Here is a 24,705-nt window from a genome sequence, read left to right on the forward strand (position 1 = left end):
CCTCCATTTGTACACAATCTGTCTGACTGTGGATTGGTGGAGTCCAAACTCTAGAGATGGTTTTGCAACCTTTTCCAGCCTGATGAGCATCAACAATGCTTTTTCTGAGGTCCTCAGAAATCTTTGTTCGTGCCATGATGCACTTCCACAAACGTGTTTTGAAGCTCAGACTTTGAAAGATCCCTGCTCTTTAAATAAAACAGGGTGCCCACTCACACCTGACTCTAATTTCACCTTCAAATTAACTGCTAATCCTAGAGGTTCACATACTTTTGCCACTCAGATATGTAATATTGGATAATTTTCCTCAATAAATAAATAACCAAGGCTGTCTTTATCTACTTTTCGGACTTGTGTGAAAATCTGATGTTTTAGGTCATATTTATGCAGAAATGTATAGAAAATTCTAAAGGGTTCACAAACGTTCATGCACCACTGGTATGAATGCTTTTAACAGTGGATAAAGATTTAAATTTGGATCCCTACCAAGCAAGTCAGTCAAAGCAAAACCTCCTTAGAAGACCATGATTTATAATGTTAATCCATCCTCTTCTGCATGATGCCAGGTAGGGTGATTATGAACTGCTTGATAGTTACAACACGCTAACTGCACAATACTCCTTGTACTGATTTTATAAGAATGATAAGGTATGCCTTTGCTATCCTGTTTTGAGCTTTCATGTTCTCAGCTGTCACTATTGGTGTTGGCATCATTACCTTACTTCTGTGCAGCTAACACAAATGGTACCAGCTGAAAAACATACAAGATCACATACTGTTCTGCTGCTGTGAGAATTTAAGTCTTTGTTGTCCTGTTTTTCTTTTGTAATGAGCTTTTAATCTGATGGTCACCTCTGGTGTTGGGTAGTTCATCATTTACTGCATAGGCATGATCATTACATACACTGGATGTAATGCCTTCATAAAGTCTTGCCTGGCCTTGTAAATGATATACTGAAACATGATGAGCTCTGTGGGAGCACCTATAGTGTCCTTTTAGCCAGAAATAGACCACCAGAGTCAGTTCATCTGACTCTTTTCCGACTCCCTCGATCACAAAGGCACACAGCTGGTCATCACGGAGTTGCTAAATTGGGGGGGGGAGGGCGGGCATTATTGGGTTATTGGGCAGATGATTGCATGACCCTTTTTGCCATTTTTTTTTTTTAAGTGCTATACAAATGAGATTTCATGTGAAATTTGCCCAAAGTTAAATATTGAATAAAATATTTAAATTTTATAGCAGTGTGGGGAAATGAGGCTGAACGGCAGACATTGACCAGTAACTTTCGCATTTGTCTGTGTTTTTAAAAGCATCAAACCGGATGGCCCATGAAAAATTGTAAAGATATGGGTCTAATCTGATTTTCTTCGAAATGTTACACTGGGTGAATACGTTGTTGTAACACGCCCTGTGATTCGCCAATCACAGACGCTCTTGATGAATGACAAGTCGCCTCTCATCAGCAAGTAGGAGTGCAGTCTAGCATGACACCACATGATGCTGTTATCAGCTGGGTAGGTATACCACTAGCATAAAAAGAAAATGGAGTACTACAGGTTTTGGACCCTGATGTTTTTTTTTCCCCCCCCAATCGTATTTCAACCCACGAAGGTCGGCAGGTTTAGAATGAGTAGTTCATGTATTAGATAAATATATTCGAGTTTTTATCATACAAGCATGACAAACTTTATACTTTACACTTTCCTATGTACCCACTGCCGAAATATATTTTTAAATTACCTAAATTAGATGAAACCTGAAAACTGGGTGCACCTTGCTCAGTCACAGCTGAGTTGGAGCACCCACTTTCATAAACTTCACATGGTAATGGAATGATAAGCACTTTCACTCTTGGTTTCTCTTTCACGGTGCTTCCTTCTATTTTCTAAGTTCTAGTCAACAGATTTTAGTCTGAATGCCAAATCAGGGCTTTCACTAAAGTGTGGATACGCAGCACTCTGCTGTGCGACGTCAGCGCCGCGCGGTCACTTGCACACCACAAAAAAAAAATATCTAATAATAATCCCCCAAATTGGTACCATAACAGGGCCAGTGCCTGGCACCAGTTTACTTTTCAAAGTTCCTCAGCCAACAATGCAAGTAGATTTCCTATTTTCCAAGACCTTTTCTTTCCTATGGTTATTAGTGCTTATGTTCGTGTTCTTTTACACTTGTGTACTTGCAGTGGCTTTATGGCCTTGACCTTCAATCACATTGACACTGTATGAAAGCTCGACACTGATTGGCTGCTCGTTGCAGCAACATTGGAGCGCCAGAAAGCTCGCTTCTGATTCGCTACAGTTCAGAATGAAGTTTTGCTGATGAGCACGCACCAGCTTTTGGCAGACAGAGGACAGAAAGTAAAGTGACCTTAGCTGGGGTTTAAAAATATTCTCCCGAGCACAGATAATCGGTTCTTTAGTGATTACTGGAACAAACTGGTGTGTTATGAGAAACCCGGAGTGCGCGAGCTGTGTGCCGTACTGAACTAACTGTGCTAACGCTATACAGAGCAGTGAGGACAAACACGCACTTTGTGCCGGACAAACAGATTATAGTCTTATCACACAGTGTGGTTTTCACTCAGCAGCACACTTTTTAATATTTAAAACGCACTTAGGAATATTGCTTACTATTCCTTACTTGCTTTTATTTTGAAAATAAGTCTTACCTATTGAATCACAGGAGTCTAATTGTTGGTTGTGGGAGGGGTGCTGCTCTGTGGCGACCACAGTGAGTTTTGGCATGGTGGCATGTCTGTCGGCGTGTTTTTTTTTTTTTTTTTGTCTGGCGTGTTTTTTCGACTTACTGTTGTTGAATCGTGATTCATGTTTTTAAGTGCTTAGTGACGTTACCAATCTTATCACAGTAATGGTATCACCCGTTTGGATTATTGGGCTTGTTCTGTTGGCCTTGTGTGTACTCTTTACCTGTAGATTAAATCACGGAAACACAGTTGGCAGCGTCATCCAATGCTTCCAATACACGAGAGAATTTTTATTACAGTGCAATCCCAAACCATTGATTTTTAACCTTGCACCGAACTATCGACGAGTTTGCCCTCACAACCGTGGGCCAAAACGTAAACGAGGGAAGAGAGGGGGGATTAGACAAAGATTGAAAAGAATGAAAACTTTACTCCCCCTACCTTACTAAGCTGGGGTTTAAAAATATTCTCCCGAGCACAGATAATCGGTTCTTTAGTGATTACTGGAACAAACTGGTGTGTTATGAGAAACCCGGAGTGCGCGAGCTGTGTGCCGTACTGAACTAACTGTGCTAACGCTATACAGAGCAGTGAGGACAAACACGCACTTTGTGCCGGACAAACAGATTATAGTCTTATCAAACAGGTTGTTTGTTAATCAACGCCCAGGCTTTGAGGAACAAGACGGATGAAGTCGCTGCAAACTTCAGGTACCTGCATGAATACCGAGACAACATGCTGGCGATCACGGAGACGTGGCTGGATAGCAATGCACCATCTACTGAGGTGGAGCTGGTTGGTTTCACTGCCTTCAGAATGGACCGTGATCCAAACACTACTGGAAAGTACCGAGGGGGCGGGGTCAGTCTCCTTGTTCGGAATAGCTGGTGCGGGAGTGGATCAGTGGCAGTGAGAGTCATTGTACCCCTACATTGAGCTTCTCTGTCTGTCACTTCGTCCTTTTTACCTCCCTCGCGAATTCCCTCAAGTCTTTTTTTTTTTAAACAGTGGTGTATATTCACCCTCAGGCCAACACAGCCAAAGCATCAGAGATTATATTCCACCTGTCTCAAAAACTCGAGTCTCTTTCTCCTGATGCCCCAAAATTCTTTCTGGGAGATTTTAATAACTGTTCAATGAAGAACTCTCTGTGCACCTACCACCAATACGTAAACTGCCACACAAGGAAAAATAAAACACTTGACCTGTGTAACGGCAATGTCAAAGGTGCCTATTCTGCTTCTTCCCTACCTCCTCTGGGGGCATCCGACCACAATGTGGTACATCTCTGGCCAGCCTGTCAGCGGCTTTTGAAGAGAGAAAAACCCCAGATTAGGACTGTTAAGATCTGGAATGAGGATGTGATTAAGTCTTTTCAAGGGTGTTTTGACTGCACCTCATGGGAGGTTTTTAAATGCGCAGATCTGAATGAACATGAAGTAATTTCAGACTATATAACCTTTTGTGAGGACTTAGTGGTGCCCACTAGAACTTTTAAGATGTATCCCAAGAACATACCCTGGGTATCAAAGAAATTAAAATACCTGTTAAACAAAAAGAAATGGGCTTGCATCCAAAAAAACGAGGTAGTTAAGAGAGACATACAAAGAGAAATTAAAAGGCAGATAAAGATAGATAAGAACGCCTATAAACAAAAAGTAGAACAAAATCTGGCCCTAGGAAACCCTAGGCAGGCATGGCAGGGTATCAAAGCCATGACTAGCATTCCCTACAAAGGCAGAGGGAAATGCCATATAGGTTTTTGGGTTGGTGAGGAGCAGGAGCAGGCAAATCAAGTTTATTTGTATAGCGCTTTTAACAATAAACATTGTCGCAAAGCAGCTTTACAGAATTTGAACGACTTAAAACATGAGCTAATTTTATCCCTAATCTATCCCCAATGAGCAAGCCTGTAGCAACGGTGGCAAGGAAAAACTCCCTCAGATGACATGAGGAAGAAACCTCGAGAGGAACCAGACTCAAAAGGGAACCCATCCTCATTTGGGCAACAACATACAGCCTGACTATAATATTAACAGTTTTAACAGGTATAACCCTCAACTGTCCTCATGGGGCCGTCCTTCACAGGAGCGGTGCGATAAAACTCCGACCAGACACAGGGCACCAGGATGGATCAAGCAGGTCCGAGGGGCAGAAGAGGCCAGCATCTCAATCCCAGGATCAACATGTAACTCAGAGGGACAGATTGGGGGGGGAGATGGAGAGAGAAAGAAAACACGTTGTTAGGTATGCCCTAAAAATGACAAGTATTAAATCTGTGTGGTAGGCTCGCAGAGACGAGAGTCTTTACATCAGGCATAACACACAACAATGGCATGTTAATATGGTAAAAAATATCATGACCTGCTCTGGCTGGATGCTTGATTGGGTGATGGGAGCACACTCCTCAGCAATGATGAGATGCAGATGGGACCCTTAGGGCTGGCCAAGACAATTCAGTTACATTTCACCAGGTCTGGGACATGCGACAGAATGTCTGACGGCCGATTCCCTGCAGGCTACGATAGCCAGTCGAGGTCTCCATCCTCTCCACCAAAAGATTTCCTGTTGACTCCATGTAACTCAGAGGGACAGATTTGGGGTGGGGGGGAGGGAAAGAAAACACAGGTGGTTAGGTATGCCCAATGTCACCTGAATAAGTAGGAACAGTATACATATTGCACCGAGTACAAGCAGGGACTCCGGCAACTAACTATGACAGCATAACTAAAAGGAGAGAGACAGAAGGTAACACAGGCATGAGGGAGCCCCGGGACATAAAGCAGCCAGCCACTACACCGTCAACAAACTCGAGTGAGCAAGCGAGTGGGGACTGACAGCATCCATACATCCCAGTTTACCAAAACACTATGTCTGAGGACCCTCCAGATCTACTCCTTTACCTCATAAACACCATTAGCAAAAGGCTTGACTAAACAGATATGTTTTCAGCCGAGACTTAAATGCTGAGACTGTGTCTGATTCCCGAACATTACTTGGAAGGCTGTTCCATAACAGTGGGGCTTTGTAAGAAAAGGCTCTGCCCCCTGATGTAGCCTTCACTATACGAGGTACCAGCAGATAGCCTGCACCTTTTGATCTATTGATCTTTCATGTTGGTGTAGTCTTTCTACACCAACATGAAAGGAACAGTCTTGTACGATGGATCCTGCTCGGACCCTTTCTCCATAAATACCGGGGTAAAACAAGGTTGTGTGCTAGCACCAACACACTATGGAATTTTCTTTTCCATACTTCTGTTGCACGCCTTCAACACATCCACAGACTGCGTTTATCTGCACGCAAGGTCTGACGGAAAGCTGTTTAACCTTGCACGAGTCTGCTCCAAGACCAAGGTGAGGACAGTACTCCTAAGAGAGATGCTTTTTGTGGACGATGCAGCGCTCGTGGCCCATACAGTGGCCACACTTCAGAGATTGAGGAACTGCTTTGGCACTGCATGTAAGCTGTTTGGACTCACCGTAAGCTTGGAGAAAACTTGCATTTGTGCACAAAGGGTTAGTACACCCCCTCCTATCACCATGGACAATGTACTCTTAAAAACAGTGGACAGCTTCACCGACCTAGGCTCTACAGTTACCAACACACTGTCACTAGATGCTGAACTAGACAAACGGATTGGGAAGGCTAATACCACGATGGCAAGACTGGAAGGGTATGGGAAAACAGAGTTCTGTCACTGCACACAAAAATACAAGTATACCAGGCCTGCGTACTCGGTGTCTTACTGTATGGAAGCGAGACATGGAGCACATATGTACGATAAGAACGTTGACTGAGGGCCTTCCGTATGCCATGTCTTCGGCGCATCTTAGGAATTAGTTGGAGGGATAAAGTACCCAACAGTGACATCCTGCAATGAGCAAAAATACAGAGCATCTACGCCATCCTTAGCCAACACCGCCTTCACTGGTGCTAGGACATGTCAGATGTGTCATGGGCTAGGGCAGGGGTGTCAAACCTGATCCATAAAGGGCCGTGTGGCTGCAGGTTTTCATTCCAGCCATGCAGCAGCACCCTGATTTGGCTTATTCAATCAACTGACACACCCACCCTTTAATCAAGGGTGGGTGTGGCTGCAAGTATTTGACTGTGTGAAGACAGTTCAGTTGATTGAATGAGCCAAGTCAGGTGTGCTGCTGCATGGCTGGAATGAAAACCTGCAGCCACAAGGCCCTTTATGGATCAGGTTTGACACCCCTGGGCTAGGGGTTTCCCGAATGAGCATAAAAGAAAACAAAAAGACCAGCAGCAGCCTGGTGTAGCGAGAGTGCCAGAGAGACCGAGCTGACATCTGAGGCGCTTCTTATAGGAGCCGGCCACGCCTGTGCACCTGGTGTTGCTGATCAGCTGTAATGAGAACACACCTCAAAAGCCAAGCCTGCTCAAAAAAAAATGAACATGTTATGGTTTGGCCACTAGGGCCATCACAGATGTATGAAGGACGGAAGGATTCCTAAGGATGTGCTGTATGGTCAACTAATCTCTGGCTCTAGACGAGTTGGTTGCCCATTTTTACGCTTCAAGGACACTTGTGAGAGACTTGAAAGCATGCAACATCTCTACAGACACCTGGGAAACGCAGGCTGAAGATGGAGCTGCCTGGCGCCGAGTTGTGCATAACGGTATCATGGAAGCAGAGAAACGGAGACAACGGAAGATTGTAGCACCAAACGCACCCTCAATTGCACAACACGTATGTACTGTGTGCAATAGGGTGTGCAGATCCAGGAGTGGATTCTTAAGCCACATTAGAAGCCACAACAGAAGTCACACCTCCAAAGGCGCACAGATAGTCTCCTGAGATTGGACTGCCAAAGAGAATGAGTACCAGTAAGTTGTAAACAACTGGAATATCCTTGCTGCCATGCTTTTTTTTTTTTCCAAGACCTGGAACTGGCCTGTGTGTGTTACTGTTTTCTTGGGTATAACTTTAAGCATGTTTTTCTTGAATCTTTTGACATTCTTGTAAATTTATATTCAATTTGTACTGTAACTAGCAATTAATGTCTAGTGTAATTTGACCTTTTGAAGATCACAAAATGTGCCTGGAAATAGCTGAGAAGCTATCTCCAGGCATCTAAAGCCCCTTCAGCTTCCAGGACCTTAAGGTGGGCCCTGGGCCCCTGGCCGCATTGTTCCGGGCCTTTGGCCTATTATTTGGACAGGCTGAAATTTGAATGGACAGACAACATTTCAGACTTGTCTGTCCTGTGACAGTCTGCTTAAAATTCCTTATTTCCAACAGTTATAGGAGATTCCTGTAATTTGACACCATCAGTTGTTAATTGGAGACATTTTCCTTAAGAGGCAGTTCCAGAATTTCATGGAAGTCTAACACCTTTTTCAGACTAATCATCTCATTTTGATCATTTTTGACCTTAAACTTATGTTCACATTCGGGTTGAAACTGTTATTGGTTTCACAGTAAACCATGTTAAAGTTCACAGTGGTTAATATTACTGTCTTAAATTTTAAATAACTGCAAGCAGCAGTGGGGGGGCGGCTAAGCACTGCAGCATGTCAGTTGACCAAATATTGACTAAGATGTGAGCTCACTTTCTGTTGCTTTGGTTTGTAACAGACAATTTTTGAAAATAAGAAGAAATCCATCTGATAACTTTTGTGAGGCTTAAAATGGCAACTTCACAATCAAATACAGTTGCTGAACAGGAAATGGTAATATGTTCAAAATAAGGCATGACTTCAAATGATTCTCATGGTTTTAGACCAAAGATAGTAAGAGTAATGAGCAAAAACATGTTTACTCTTATAGTGCCCCCGAATGGTAAAGTGGGGTCACTTCTTCCCCCCCCAAGCACCCTTTGGGTGAGGGTCTTGTCAGTCCACCAATTTTGGTGTAGACGCAACAAAGTGTTGTTGAGTGATGGGCTCACTTCTTCCTGTTTGGCAGATTAGAAATTAAACCATTTTTAATTGGCTAAGATGCTGGAATGCTTCCAAAAATCCATATGATAACTTTTGTGAGACTTAGTCTGGGGATAATTTCTGACAAATTTGCTGAAGACTGGACAACGTTTGAGTAGTAGCAAAAAAAGCAGTTTTTGATAATCCAAAATGCTGGAAAGTCCAATCTGGCAGAAATTGAGATCTTGGGTTCCAGTGAACTCTGCTTGACCCATGGAAATCCAGTGGTACAGTTCAAGAGTTACATTCATAAATGCACCTCACAACTTTGACCCTTGGTGGCACCAGAGCGCATGAACTTCAAACATGAAATTTGTTGAAAAGCATCAGGAGACTGTCCACAATCAGTGTGCCAAATTTCAAACCTTTTTTTTGGGGGGGGGTACGGTGTTGTTCTGTGAGATGCCATAGACATCCTAGCCTGATGAAGAATAATATAGAGAAACAATGGGTGTCTACACAGATTCTCTGCTTGGCCGTCAATAATAAGAAAAGATAAGCACAATGGTTCTCTATGCAGCTTCTCTGCTTGGTCCCTAATCATTGTTAAAACCATGGTTGATTACCGCAGTTTGAAAAGCTCACATTAATTACTGTCCAGTATTGACCAAAGTTTGCAACAGTCTCAAAATATCACAACTTGAATTCTGCATGCAAGGTTTTTGTGTGCGCGCACATGCATATAATTATTTATTTATTTTTCTGGGGTTTAATTATTCTCCATTCTCTAAATGCATGCACGTGACCCACAAGCAGAAATCCATCTTTGCACCGGTTTTGTGCACTCGTATTGTGTACCCGCGCATCAACAGTGCAGGATGTCCTCTTTTAAAAAAAAATTTTTTTTATCTATCTATATATATATATATATATATATATATATATATATATATATATATATATATATATACACATACACACTAAGTAACTTTAAAAACGCACAATGGAATTCAACACGATATCACTTTAGATCCATGCATATATTTGAAATTTATGATATTGTATGTAATGCACACACATCTTGAAACATCGATAAAGGACATTTATTGTCAAACTCAAGAATTAATTCACAATAAAAAAATTCAAAGTGACAGTTGGTCCATGTTCACGAAATTACAGGTTCAGTATCGTGTATGACCTCCATTTGCTTGCAACAAGGCGTTCACTCTTCGTGGCATAGGCCTTATCAGACAATTGATCTGCCTCTGCGGGATTGCCTACCATGCTTCCTGAAGTGCTGTTTTATCAATGTGCGTTTTTAAAGTTACTTAGTGTGTGTGTGTGTGTGTGTGTGTGTATATATATGTGTGTGTGTGTGTGTATATATATATATATATATATATATATATATATATATATATATACATACACACACACACAGAGATATAGATATATATATATATATATATATATATATATATATATATATATAGTTCCTAGGACTGCGCTCTTCTGGACTGAGGCTTCATATGTTGTTCCTGGGATTTGCTGGAGCCACTCTCCCAGTTTGGGGGTTACTGCCCCAAGTGCCCCCACTACCACGGGGACCACGCAACCCTTGACCTTCCACATCCGTTCCAGCTGCTCTTTCAACCCTTGATACTTCTCAAGTTTCTCATGTTCCTTCTTCCTGATGTTGGCGTCAGCTGGGATCGCCACATCTATCACCACCACCCTCTTCTGCTCTTTGTCCACCACCACTATGTCCGGTTGGTTAGCCAGGATCTGTTTGTCAGTCTGGAAGCTGAAGTCCCACAGAACCTTGGCCCTGTTGTTCTCAGCCACCTTCTGTGGTATGGCCCATTGGGACTTGGGTACTTCTATTCCATACTGGTTGCAGATGTTCCTGTATACTATCCCAGCCACTTGGTTGTGCCTCTCCATGTACGCTGATCCAGCTAGCATCTTACACCCTGCTACTATGTGCTGGACTGTTTCAGGGGCTTCTTTGCACAGTCTGCATCTTGGGTCTGATCTACTCCGGTAGATCCTGGCCTCTATGGCTCTTGTGCTTATGGCCTGTTCTTGTGCTGCCATGATTAGTGCCTCTGTGCTGTCTGTCAGTCCTGCATTATCCAGCCACTGGTAGGATTTCTTGATATCAGCCACTTCCTCTATCTGACGGTGGTACATACCATGTAGGGGTTTGTCTCTCCAGGTTGTCTGTTCCTCCTCCTCCTCCTCTGCACTCTCATCAGGGTTCTGCTGCCTGAGACATTCACTTAGCAGTTCATCCTTTGGGGCCATCTTTCTGATGTATTCTCAGATTTTCGATGTTTCATCCTGGACCGTGGTCTTGACGCTCACTAGCCCTCGGCCTCCCTCTTTCCGCTTAGTGTATAGTCTCAGGGTGCTGGACTTGGGATGGAACCCTCCATGCATGGTGAGGAGCTTTCTAGTCTTGATATCTGTGGCTTCTATCTCCTCCTTTGGCCAGTTTATGATGCCAGCGGGGTATCTGATGACTGGTAGTGCGTACATGTTGATGGCTCGGACCTTGTTCTTACCATTCAGCTGACTTTTCAGGACCTGCCTTACTCTCTGGAGGTATTTGGCTGTGGTTGACTTCCTTGTGGCTTCTTCATGGTTTCCATTAGCCTGTGGGATGCCAAGGTACTTGTAGCTGTCTTGGATATCACCTATGTTGCCCTCTGGTAGGTCAATCCCCTCAGTCCGGATGATCTTGCCTCTCTTTGAGACCATCCGGCCACACTTGTCCAATCCGAATGACATCCCTATGTCATCGCTGTAGATCCGGGTGGTGTGGATCAGCGAGTCTATTTCTCGCTCGTTCCTGGCATACAGCTTGATGTCATCCATGTAGAGCAGGTGGCTGATTGTTGCCCCACTACGGAATCGGTACCCGTAGCCGCTCTTCGTGATGATCCGACTGAGGGGGTTCAGGCCTATGCAGAACAGCAGTGGTGATAGCGCATCTCCTTGGTATATGCCGCAGTTGATGTTGACTTGGGCAATGGGTTTTGAGTTGGCCTCTAGGGTTGTCTTCCACATTTCCATTGAGTTCTGGATGAAGGTCCTTAGGTTCCTGTTGATCTTATACAGTTCCAGACATTCCAGTATCCATGTGTGTGGCATTGAGTCGTAGGCTTTCTTGTAGTCAATCCAGGCAGTGCACAGGTTGGTCTGTCTCTTCTTACAGTCTCGGGCGACTGTTCTATCGACCAGTAGCTGGTGCTTGGCTCCTCTGGTGTTACTGCCAATCCCTTTCTGTGCCTCGCTCATGTATTGAGCCACATGCTTACTCATTTTTGCCGCAATGATGCCTGACAGGGCCTTCCATGTTGTGCAGAGACAGGTAATTGGCCGGTAGTTGGATGGGATGGGTCCCTTCTGGGGGTCCTTCATGATTAGGACTGTCCTGCCTTGGGTTAGCCATTCTGGGTGGGTTCCATCCCTCAGCAGCTGGTTCATCTGTGCTGCTAGGCGTTCATGGAGTGCAGTTAGCTTCTTCAGCCAGTACGTATGGATCATATCGGGGCCTGGTGCTGTCCAGCTCTTCATCTTTGACACTCTTTCTTGGACGTCTGCCATTGAGATGGTTACTGGTTCTTGTTCTGGGAGGTTGCTGTGGTCAGCTCTTAGGTCCACTAACCATTGGGCATCGGTGTTGTGTGATGCCGTTCTTTCCCATATGTCTTTCCAGTATTTTTCCACCTCAGCTCTTGGTGGGTCTGACCGGTTGTTGTTCCCCTGCCACTGAGAGTACACCTTGGCTGGTTCAGTGGAGAACAGCTTGTTTATTCTCCTGGCCTCTCCCTCCTTGGTGTATCTCTTCAACCGGGTGGCCAGAGCTGTTAGTCGCTGTTTGGCAGTTTCGAGTGCCTCTGGTATGGAGAGTGAGTTGTACTTCCTGGGTGCCCCTTTATTCACCATGTTCCCTTTCTGTAGTTCAGCTAGCTGGCTAACTTCTCTCCGTGCTGCCTTTATCTTGGCCTCTAATCGTCTCTTCCATGGTGGATACTGTTTGTTATGTCCCGAGCCCACCTTGTGTCCAAGCATCTCCATGATTACTGTTGCTGTACTGTGTATCAGCTTGTTGGTCTCAGTGATGGTTCTTGTGGAGATTGTCTTCAGAGCAGCATTCACATCTACTAGTAGATCTTCTGAAGGTACTTGGCAACTCAGCTTCGGTATTCGTCGGGGGCTCCAGGTTTCCAGTTGGGTCACGATCTTCCTTCTCAGGTCAGCAGCTCTTGTGTTGAGGCTGTTAGGTGTTGGGGCTTGGTAACCAATCTCTGGTTGTGGGGATGATGACATCTCCCCGCTGACCTGTCTTCCTGGCTCCCCCTTGCCGTAGCATCGTTGTTGTATTTCATTAATCTCTAGTTGTGATAGTAGATTTCGATTACGGATGTTGGAACACTGGGCTAATAGCTGTTTCTTTGTTAGCCTTGATTGTGGGTTTCGAAGTATCCAATGGTCCCACATTCGCTGCATGTATCCCCTCTCTCTGGGACTGTTTGTATAGTAGCATTCCAGCAACTCCGTATTTTCTGTCCTCGTCCATCGATGTCTTGTTCCAGTAGCCCATTTCTCATCAGTTTGCCCTGGTTCCCTAGCAACTGACGCTAGGGGTGTGTGTGTGTGTGTGTGTGTGTGTCTATATATATATATATATATATATATATATATATATATATATATATATATATATATATATAATGTATGTGTATATATATAAAATATATATGTATATATATAAAATGTGTGTGTATATATAATATATGTGTATATATAATATATATGTGTATATATAATATATATGTATGTGTGTATATGTATGTATGTGTATATATATATATATATATATATATATATATATATATATATATATAGTGTGTGTATACATGTATGTGTATATGTATGTATGTGTATATATACACACACACATATATATATATATATATATATATATATATATTATATATATATACACATACATACATATACACACATACATATATGTATGTGTGTGTATATGTATGTATGTGTATATATACACACACACATATATATATATATATATATATATATATATATATATATATATATATACACACACACGTGTGTGTGTATATATGTATGTGTGTGTGTATGTGTGTATATATATATATATATATATATATATATATATATATATATATATATACATACACACACACACACGTGTGCATGTGTGTGTATGTATATGTGTGTGTGTATATATAAAATTAAAAAAATATATAAAATTAAAAATGTATATAAATTCATGGTGACTGGAATCTTACTTGTTTGCAAAAGAGGCTCAGTGTAAAAGTTTCCAAACAATGCTTCGAAAGTATGGAAATAATTCAAAATATAACCACAAGTGATGAAGGGCCGTTGTACTTCCGGTGGGATCACCAGAATAATACAACACGCCAATTTGAAGTGTTTTTCTAGGAAACGTGAAATGCCTCCCAGCAACAGTGAATGAACAACCCTTCTGTGGTTTTAACCACAGAAACCAACCTGGTGATCCTTGTCTGGAATGGGGTCAAACTCCCTGTTGTGCCCTTGCTTATAAACGTGACCTAAATTATGTACAGTGTCTTAACATTTCCCAGCTGCACCACCCATACCCAAATCACTTGCTGAGATGTTGGCAAACAAACAAATACTATTAAGTTCACCTTTATATGCATCTAGGAAATCTAGGCATCAGTGTCATGATTCTAAATAAAACTACAAGAGAAAGGAGAACCTTTTAAATATATAAATCTCATTATGCTCAATGACTGCACACACTGACACCTAATCACGTAACTTGCAGTAGTACCATAACCCCTTCTATGTTCTGCTTACATGCTTGATACTGCAGACTAAATTCTGTGTGCATGTGAAAAATTATCTGGTGGCATATGTGGTTACTTTAGATCTGTGAGGTAAACCTTTACTCGTGCATTTTTAAATAATTTGAAATATCAGTTTTTGTGTCTGGAAGACAGTGATATATAGGCAGAACACAGTTTTGGTATGCAAGTCTTAATGCTCCAAGTCTAAATGGTTTGTGCAGTGTTGGTTTGTGATTCGTTACTATCCCACTTGTGAATAATAAAACAATATAATATAAAACTCGTAATAGATGCAGTTCATACGAGTTGTGCTGTCACCTGAATAGTGGCGAGCTATTATGTAAACCTTGGGACATATCGGGACAGTTCATCAACCTACATCCCTGACGATTACTAAATTAACATCACAATTAGCCAAGGTAACAAAATACGATGTCTGCTTCTCTTAACCTTTTTGGGTCTAATGCCGCTTTTCCACTACAAACGCGGCTGAGTTGGGCTGAGCCGTGCCGTGCTGAGTCGGGCTGAGCGGGGCTGTGGGAGTTGCATTTCGACTACAACCGCGCTGAACCGTGCTGGCTGGAAGTGGGTGGACACATTGGGTGGAGTTAGCGAAAGTGGGTGGACGTCACGTGATGTCGTTAAGCGGCGCAAACAGTGACATCAGTGATCTTTTAAGCGGTAGTCTCACGACCCGAATAGTAAACAATAAACATGGAGGACATGGAGTCGTTAGTGTTGCTGGTCTTGGTGCTGTGGCTTGTTGTCACCGACAACGCGGACAGATACTGGCAAGAGCGTATAGATGAGGCGAGGCGCATAAGGCTTCAGAAATTCTCGTAATTCGTAATTCTTCTCCTTCCGGGTTTGCGGTGTTTACAGATCCCAGCGCGCTCGCGGGGCGTGTGTGGGCATGTGAGGACACTCCTCCTCACCAATCAGTGCACAGGGGAGTGTCTGCTCACGCCCCCAGCCTCACTCGGCACGGCTTGGCTCGCTTCAGCCCCACTCCAAAACCGTGCGAGTTTTAGGGGCTAAGCAGGGCTGAAGCGAGCTGAGTCGTGCTGGTTTTTGGTAGTCGAAACGCGAGCCGTGTCGGGCTGAAGTGAGCTGAAGCGAGCTGAAGTGAGCTGAAAAAGGGTAGTGGAAAAGGGCCATAAGCCATCTTTTTCCTTTTTGTCTCCTCTACCTGGTGTACTTGTGTAATGTTTATATATAACCTCAACACTGTAATGTACAATAGTTTTGTACAGTAGGAGTCAAAAGTATGGACACATTACTATGTGTGTACAAACTTTTGACTAGTACTGTACTACTTTTTCAGTATAACCTGGGTTATCAGAATATGTAAGCTGCAATAATGTCATGAATGTATAAATGGTTATATGACCATAAAAATAAAACAAACTGAATCTCATTCTTAAATCACTTTACTTAAATCACACAGAGAACGATAATGAAAGGTTTCTGGCTTTTGAAAATTGTTCTCCCAAGTCTTGGTAATCCGGGGGGGGGTTAACATTCTAACCAACATAAACTACAGTATTTACATTTTTCCCAGAAGTTCTATCGGGTCTTCACCCCCCACCCCCAATTTACAGCAACCATTAGGTGGATTATTGCACTACAACCCTACTATAATTATTATTTTTTTTAACTACGAGCTTTAATTGAAGGGGTTCGCCAAAAATTGTGTTAACCATTTAGGAATTATAGCCTTTTTTTTTTTTTAAATACATTGTTTCTCCAAAAGTAACTGGTCAAATGAACACTTGCTACTTTTGCATATAACAAACCAAGTTTGTGTCCCCTGGCTTTAGTGACGACAAATCAGGGTCTTCAAAAAAAAAAAAAAATTCACCACTGAGTCATGTGCGCCTCTTCCTGCCAGAGACAAACAATAAGTAATCAAGTCTGCAGTGAACAGTACGCCATAAAATTAAAGGCTTAACTAGACTAGCTTATGCGTCGATCACTAGCACTTATCAAGAACAGCAACCACTGACTTCCAAAAGTCCCTTAAAAGGACTTTATTTTATGGGCTAAAAGCAGTTTTACTCTAGTCTTTACTCTGTAAGTATTGTTATTAGGGATCGACCGATATGTTTTTTTCAGGGCCATACCGATTATTATGGAATCGGGATGCCGATAACCGATATGTGCAACTGATAAATGTAAACATTATAATTCACATGAAATTAAACATAGCACACACTGACACAGACCTTCATATCCATGAGATGTATGTTTAATTGTAAAATTGAACATGAAATTTTGTGCAGGGAGATGCCAGCAGCATTTGTACAATAAAGTCAAACATTAGTTAGAATAAAATGAGAAATAAAATAATAAAATAAATATTCACCAATAAAAAAATCAGTCACTCCCTACTATATTACAGCTCACCATTTTCAGTGGAAAATAAATGAAAATACACTCTGGATTCTGGATAGAGAAAGTGAGAACGGAGTGTTAAAAGCTCTGGTTAAAAGGAGCGGCTGGTCTTTTAAGAGTATATCACTTTCCGAATCAGAAGCGCTAGCGAGGAGAATCACTTGCGCAAGAATTATAAATACTAGTGGAGTACATTACAGCGCAATGTGAAGTAGCATAAGAACATTTAAGTCAAGAGTTTAAAGGGCTGATGATACGAACATGACTATGAAATTTCTTAAATAAACTATACAACATGGCAAACATTAGATTTCTGTTATAATTACGTGAAAAGAAGCTGTTACGCAAATATCCAACTTTTAATTGCACGGCGCAAGAAAACTGGGTCCGTGGCTCGCGGCCATGTTGTGACGTCAGCGGGAGAACACGCTGCGGTTCACTGGCTGTTCTACTCTGGTTCTACTCAATGGAAATGGCGCATGAAAACGCCGGTGAACTCTCTAGTGCTAGCTCTTCCTCTTCTGGGAGTCTAGAATTGTGTTGATCTCTTCCGAATAGAATCTATGATAGCCTACCCTCTTTACCCTTTGCCTCTCGTTGCTAGGCGGCAGTTACATGAAAGCCGCAAACTTTCACAAGCAAATCCATGACCGATATCACGCCGACTTTATGATTACATCCGATTACACATGAAATTAAACATAGCACACACTGACACAGACCTTCATATCCATGAAATGTATGTTTAATTGTAAAATTGAACATGAAATTTTGTGCAGGGAGATGCCAGCAACATTTGTACAATAAAGTCAAACATTAGTTAGAATAAAATGAGAAATAAAATAAAATAAATATTCACCAATAAAAAAATAAATCACTCCCTACTATATTACAGCTCACCATTTTCAGTGGAAAATAAATGAAAATACACTCTGGATTCTTTTACACTAAGAACTAAGTAAGACTTACCAACTTCAAGTAGTTTTTAAATAACAAATCAAGTGTAGGGAGATGCCTGCAGCATTTTTTAAAAAGTAAAATCAAACATAAAGTAGGCTATCACCCCCTATTATGTAACAACTTAACAAGTAACCATCTACATTCTAATGCTTTTAATGCCCAAGCCTAATATTCCCAATTTAGGAGGATTATATTGTAGTGAAGGAAGTGCAGTTGCTCTGCATGTTAAAAGCTCTGGTTAAAAGGAGCGGCTGCTCCTTTAAGAGTCTGTTCAGAGAACGGAAGTCGGAGTGAGGGGGCGGCCCCGCGCGGCTCTGCTCCTTTAAGAATATATCGCTTTCCAAATCAGAAGCGCTAGCGAGGAGAATCACTTGCGCAAGAATTATAAATACTAGTGGAGTACATTACAGCGCAATGTGAAGTAGCATAAGAACATTTAAGTCAAGAGTTTAATTGATGTATTTAGTTCATTACCGTTTATCCAAGCAAGTGTGCATCCACGACACAATTAATTACTGAGCCCACAACAAGCATCCTGACAAACTCCCTACAGTATTACATAGCCGACTAGCACCATATCACACCTGGCTTGTTTAAATGTTCAAATAGCGCTTTATAAAAAGTTACCCACCATATACAAGTGCAATGCGCTTTTTGAGCACGAGTCACGTCATGAAGTTTACTCATCACCATAACAAATAGCCAGTAGGCTTGCGCTAGCCTACAGAACACAAACGCCACATTTTATTTCGTCTTCCCTTGACCACGTCTCTGTATGGCTGTCATTCTGCTGTTCGAGTAGAACTACTGACACATTCACAACGTTTCCAGACGGGGATTTAAAAATGACTGCAGCCTACGTTATGCTGGGGACTGCTTACTATGGACAACATTACATGTAGTTTCAGTGAGACTAGTTGGTTGTAGGCTAATTCAAGTGCTTCCTTCCGTAAGCTAAGTTTGCCTGGCTACACAGATGCAAATGGACAATTTTAACGAGTAGTAGATGAAGAATGTAAACACATAATGATGATGATGTGCTTGTGCAACTTGTGTGTTTGCGACTTATTGCGGCAAAAGCAGCGTGTCCTTACCTTGAAGTGGGATCTGCTTCTGCCCGAGTGCCCGTACGGCCGCCTTGAAACAGTTCACAGCGTTTAGCTACGCATGTTGATTGGCTGTATCCCTTGTGCCGCTTCTGCCCGAGTGCCCATACGGCCGCCTTGAAATAGTTCACAGCATTTAGCTACGCGTGTTGATTGGCTATATCCTTTGTGCTGCTTCTGCCCGAGTGCCCGTACGGCCGCCTTGAAACAGTTCACAGCGTTTAGCTACATGTGTCGATTGGCTATATTTCTTGTGCCAAACAAGTCAGATGTTGTGGTGGGCGGGACCGTGTTCTTGAACTCAGAGAGGCGAGTGCAGGAAAGAACGTGCAGTGACAGTCGCGTTAGGAACGAAATGGCTGCAAAAAGGCATGTTATCGGCATATCGGTGGAAATTATGGCCGATACCGATAACCCTAAAAATGCAGAATATCGGCCCGATATATCGGCCAGGCCGATTATCGGTCGACCCCTAATTGTTATGGCTGCTTGTAAAAACTGTCAGAAAATGCAGGCGATAGGTAGCTGTAATCGCTGGAGGAGTTTTATTTAAAAACCTCCTGGCAAACATCAAGTTATATCCTCTTCCTTCCCCCCCCCCCCTTGTGGCGTCTCATGCAAATCAATTTTCTGCCCTTGTCTTCTTTTGAGGTACCCACAATTCATTTGCAGTTTATGATTACAAATGGCTGAAGTTTATTTCAGTCAAGCTTCAAGGAAATCCAGTTACCTCTGTAGGAGGAGCTTGAAAGAGATTGTAAAAACTATGAGAAAAATGCACAAATCCCAAAATGACTGACTTCTTATTGGGTGGAGTCACTCAAACCAATGTTAATTTCCAAAACGAGGACAGTCATGCTCATGCCAACTTTAATGCATGTCAAAGCAACTGTGTTCTAACCATGAAGACCCTTGCATCTGGTTTAGTTTTGTGTCTCAAGCAAATCAGTTGCCTGCCATTACATTGTTTGAGAGAGCCACTCCATGTTCAATTTATCACGTTTGTGGAGTTTATACCAACCAAATTTCAAGGAATCTGATGAATTCTGTAGACAGTTCGAAAAACATACTTTTTTTTTTTGAAAGCAAACATTTTAAAATGGCCAACTTCATGCTGGGTGGAGCTAATACAAGCCAATGTGAAATGTCTCAGATGGTGGTGACAATATCCCCACCAAAAATCATGAATATCGGACAAACTTTGTGGTTCTGAATACTCCACGGATGAATGTGTAGTACCCTAATTCAGTATACTGTAGGTGGCCCTGTACCTGTATTGTCTGATTGGTATCATCAGGACTGGGCCATTAGTAACCTTGCATCAAGTTGTGTTCACTGCTTTGGTGTGGCGTCTCATGCAAATCAGTTTTCCTCCATTCTGTCCTAGTTTGAGGTATCTGCTATTCCTTCACAGTTTATCATTACAAATGGCTGAAGTTTGTAATACCAATCCAATGGGCTGTATAGGAGGAGTTCAAAAGAGATGAGAAAAATATTTGAAAAATGCACAAATTCCAAAATGATAGACGAACTGTTGGGTGAAGTCACTCAGACCATTTATTAAAAATTTTGAAAATTGGAGGGGCGCCGTGGCTCAGTCGACTAAGGCGCCATACCATAAATCCGGGGACCCGGATTCGATTCCGACCCGAGGTCATTTCCCGATCCCTCCCCGTCTCTCTCTCCAGCTCATTTTCTGTCTCTACGCTGTCCTATCCAATAAAGGTGAAAAAAGCCCAAAAAAATCTTTAAAAAAAAAAATTGGAAATTATCACTCCATGAGCATGACTAAATTTAACGAATATCAAAGCAACTGTTTCCTGACCATGAAGTCCCTTGCATCCGGGTTAGTGTTGCATCTCATGCAAATCAATTGCCTGCCATTATTTCTTCATTTGACACATTCCCTGGTAGCCAGTGAAGTGCAGCAAGCAGAGGAGTAGTGTGGGAGGAACGAGGGAGGTTGTAGACCAGGTAGGCTGAAGCATTCTGCATGAACTGTAGTGGTCTGGTGGCAGATGCTGGGAGGCTGGTGAGGAGAGAGTTGCAGTAGTCACAGTGGGAGTGGATCAGCGCTTGGATCAAGAGCTGAGTAAAGTAGGTGGTGAGGAAGGGGCGGATCTTTTAAATATTGTAAAGGATGAACCTGTGCGTCCGGATCACTGCGGTGATGTTTGATGAAGAGAAACATGGTTCTTCACATACCATTTTATTAGTTCATATGTATTTGTTGCTAATCCAGTGAGGTATCACGGAAAATGAGGCCTTATAAGTGTATAGTTTGAGTCCAAGTAATGTTGGGATGTAGGCTGTAAATGAGAACAGTAGGTATTTTGAAATCTTTTCTTCTGTGGTAGTGAAAGACTACAAAGGCAACTGGTTTATTTAATTTAATGTTTAACTTTTTTCAAAACTGTCCGACAGGTGGCCATGGTTTCCAAACTCCTTAAGGTTCGTTCATTCATTCGTTCGTTCGTTCTTTAATCATTATTAATTTTTAGGTCCACTTTCATTGGTTCAGGAGTTAACTTTGTTCTCCTCCCGGTCGGTATGCGGTCAGTGTTTGTGCATCAATTAAATTGAACATCAACCAAACTTCAGCAACAACCTATCAAAGTTAAGAAATGAAAAGCCAGACCTGTCTTTGTGTAGGTCTGGCTTTTCAATGCATGATCATTCTGTGGGGTTCCAGAGCTTCATTTTGGTACTTTCACTATGAATAAATAATATCATTGTATCTGATCAAATAAAGTTTTTATTATTCTGATGCTATGAGCTTATTGTATAATATGGCACTTTTTATACAACAGGTTTAAAGAGTGTTTATTAAATTGGTGTGTTTTTTAAAGCTTCAAAGGGCATTTCATTATCAAAATGGGTGTTTAGATATTTTTGTTCCTGTTTAGTAAACAGATACCAAATTTTTTTTTAAAAAATAATCTCATTTTAATACTACAGTCCACTGTGAAGGTTCTGGAATGGCAAAGATTTTTTTTTTTAAATTAATTATACCAAAGACATTTGAATTTGAGAACAAAAGATGAATGAAGTGGTAGATCAGAATTTCAACTATAGTTCCTGATACAAGTGCCTGGAAAATTGGGTGGCCTGCCACCAAAGGTGCCATGTTCCAAGTTGATTAACACATCCTGATTTAAATATCAGGAAATGAAAGCTGAAATTTTGATCCGTCATCTCCTCTTTTGATCTAGAGATGTCTTTTGATGTAGACATATGATCCATATGTCTTCAGTGTTTTAGGAAAAAAAATTGGCCTTGCGATTCCAATACTTTCAGAGGGGACTGTATTTAGTACTAGTTTTGTGTTTAACCAATTAAATGGTCGTGTGTGTGTGTGTGTGTGTGTGTGTGTGACAGGCTTTTGCTGTCCAGTTGCAAAAACTGTTAGCAAACATGGTTTGTCAGTGTGATTTTGGCTGTGCATCTTCTCACACACCCAATTCCAGCCATTCCTTGGTTGAGGGGAAAAAAATCAATCGGAGTTTAATCATTTCAAAGAGGATGGTGTTTGTGAGGGATCATAGTTATGCAACAGGCATATTTTGGAGGACTGTTTTTATCAACTTGAGACTGTTCAATGTAGAAATTTCTTACTACCTCAAAGTAAATGTAATTATCATTACATTTAAAATTTTAGCCATTAATCTGAGATGCCTGATGCCAGTACAGGCAGTGTGCTGAGTTGAGTTTTGATCGATCACTGTATAATAACCTAGACAAAAAAAAAATATATATATATATATATACACGCAATGATTCTTTAGCTAAAGGTCCATCATTCAGAGACTTCAGATGCTGTTGCTGGTGAAGAACCTACAGCTGCCCGTCACCATTAATGCCACTGATGGTTGACAACAACTGAAACGCACAGCTTAACTACAATAACAAGACATCTTATAAACTAGGATATTGTTCTCTTTAAAGTTGGTGGGTGAAGATGGCAGTCAAAAATCCTCAGTTGAAAAAAGTCCTTGCTAAACTCTTGCCTTCTGTTCTGTGCTGTTTTCTATATTAGGCTAGCTTGCTCCATCTGTCAAGTTTGTTCAAATTTGGTTGGGGTGTGGCATATTTTGAATGTTATTGGCTATTATGTAAATTAAAGTATTTAAAAATGCCATCATATCTACATTATCGACATACCATCAAGCCATACCATCATGGAGACTTTAATAGTGTGGTGATGGAGCACTTGAAAAGTTAATTACATGTAAAGTAAAAAAATGTGTGAAGAGCGAGAGAAGAAAACTTAAGATTTTGTCAATGTCACAGATTCAACCAGCTTTATGAGGTCATTATCAGCCTGTTAAGTATTTGAGCTGTGAAAATGATCAGAAGACACATCACTGTTGCTTTTCTTGGCAAATACCAGGACAATAGAGAAAACGTCTGCTGGTGTTGCTCTTTTAATCTTTTTTTTTTTTTTTTAAATATTCTTTTTTTTGCAGGTTGTTCCCCATTGTCCAAGGTGCTCGAATATCCCTTTCGCTATTATGAAACCAGACATCGTCTTCTTTGGAGAGAACCTTCCAGAAGCTTTTCATAGGGCCATGAAGCAGGACAAGGATGAGGTGGATCTCCTCATTGTTATTGGATCCTCTTTGAAAGTGCGACCAGTGGCTCTTATTCCAAGTATGTGTCAACCTATTTCTGATAATTGAATCGTGTATACACTCACCATCCACATTATTGGGAATATGCAGCAGTGTAATGCAAACATTTATACAGATAGAGGTCAAGAGCGTCAGTTTAAAGTGTATGTAATGCCTCTTTGTAATGCTTTAAAATGAATATACATCATTAGTAATGACCAAAATAATAAAGCAGAGGGAAAATATTATTTTATCAAGCACAAAACTGTCAATTAAATTGTGGCTTCTGGATCCTGGAAGAAGGCAGCCTTGCCCCAGGGCTAATCTTGCATGATGTCATGCATGGAACCCTGATTATCTGGGTCATTTTGGTTCATCTGACTCTGTGCTTGTTTACTTGCTCAAATTGGATATTGTTGTAGGAATCGTACAAAAATAATGGGGAAGCGCTGCATTGTTTGGATGTTCAAATCCATATACAGCAGGGCGTTCAGTTCACGAATTTCAGAGCAATGACCCTAATTTAAAGCAACAGTGGGTGAGGTTTGTGCAAATGAAGCGGACAGATTTTGTCTCTCCTACTAATAATAAATCTGATTCAAGTGTTCACCACCACCAGAACGACCACATGGGAATTATTGGAGCAAAAAAAGAAACTCTTAATAAATTACATTTGATCTGACATTTGGACAGTTCATTGATTCCCCCATTATTGTGCTCTCTCTCTCTCTCTCTCTCTCACACACACACACACACACACACACACACACAGTGCTCCAGGCACAGGATTATGAGCAGCATTTACATGCACGCAACAGCTGATCTTATCATATCTGATGTGCTTTAACAGAAAAAAAAAAATGCACGCAATCATCAGTTATTCACTGAAACGTGTTAAATGCTCTCAGATTGCAGTATTGCAAGATTCAATTTTTTAGTTTTGTTCAGGAAAACATGAAGAAAGGTAACCACTGCGTTCTGCACATCTGTATCGCTCATATATATCCATCTCTCACGCACTAGAGAGGAAGACTGTCGTGAACTGGCAGTTTCTCATCTTGGGGGTTTGAAAAGATAACCATTTACTCTGGAATATCCTTGATAATTATCTGCCCCTTCATCTGACATATAAGAATCCCAG

At 41.6% G+C, this 24,705-nt stretch overlaps 1 protein-coding gene across 4 annotated transcripts in view; it reads left to right on the forward strand.

Annotated features, from left to right (window-relative positions):
* sirt1 (sirtuin 1) overlaps window positions 1-24,705 on the forward strand; it is a 183,446-nt gene that overhangs the window by 79,125 nt on the left and 79,616 nt on the right. For all 4 annotated transcript variants that reach the window (XM_060925339.1, XM_060925341.1, XM_060925337.1 and 1 more), the window contains one exon: window positions 23,421-23,604. In XM_060925339.1, the coding sequence (XP_060781322.1) occupies window positions 23,421-23,604 (184 nt within the window). The remainder of the gene's footprint in view (window positions 1-23,420; window positions 23,605-24,705) is intronic.

The sequence above is a fragment of the Neoarius graeffei genome, chromosome 7 (assembly GCF_027579695.1).
Source record: "Neoarius graeffei isolate fNeoGra1 chromosome 7, fNeoGra1.pri, whole genome shotgun sequence".
Lineage (NCBI taxonomy): Eukaryota > Metazoa > Chordata > Actinopteri > Siluriformes > Ariidae > Neoarius > Neoarius graeffei.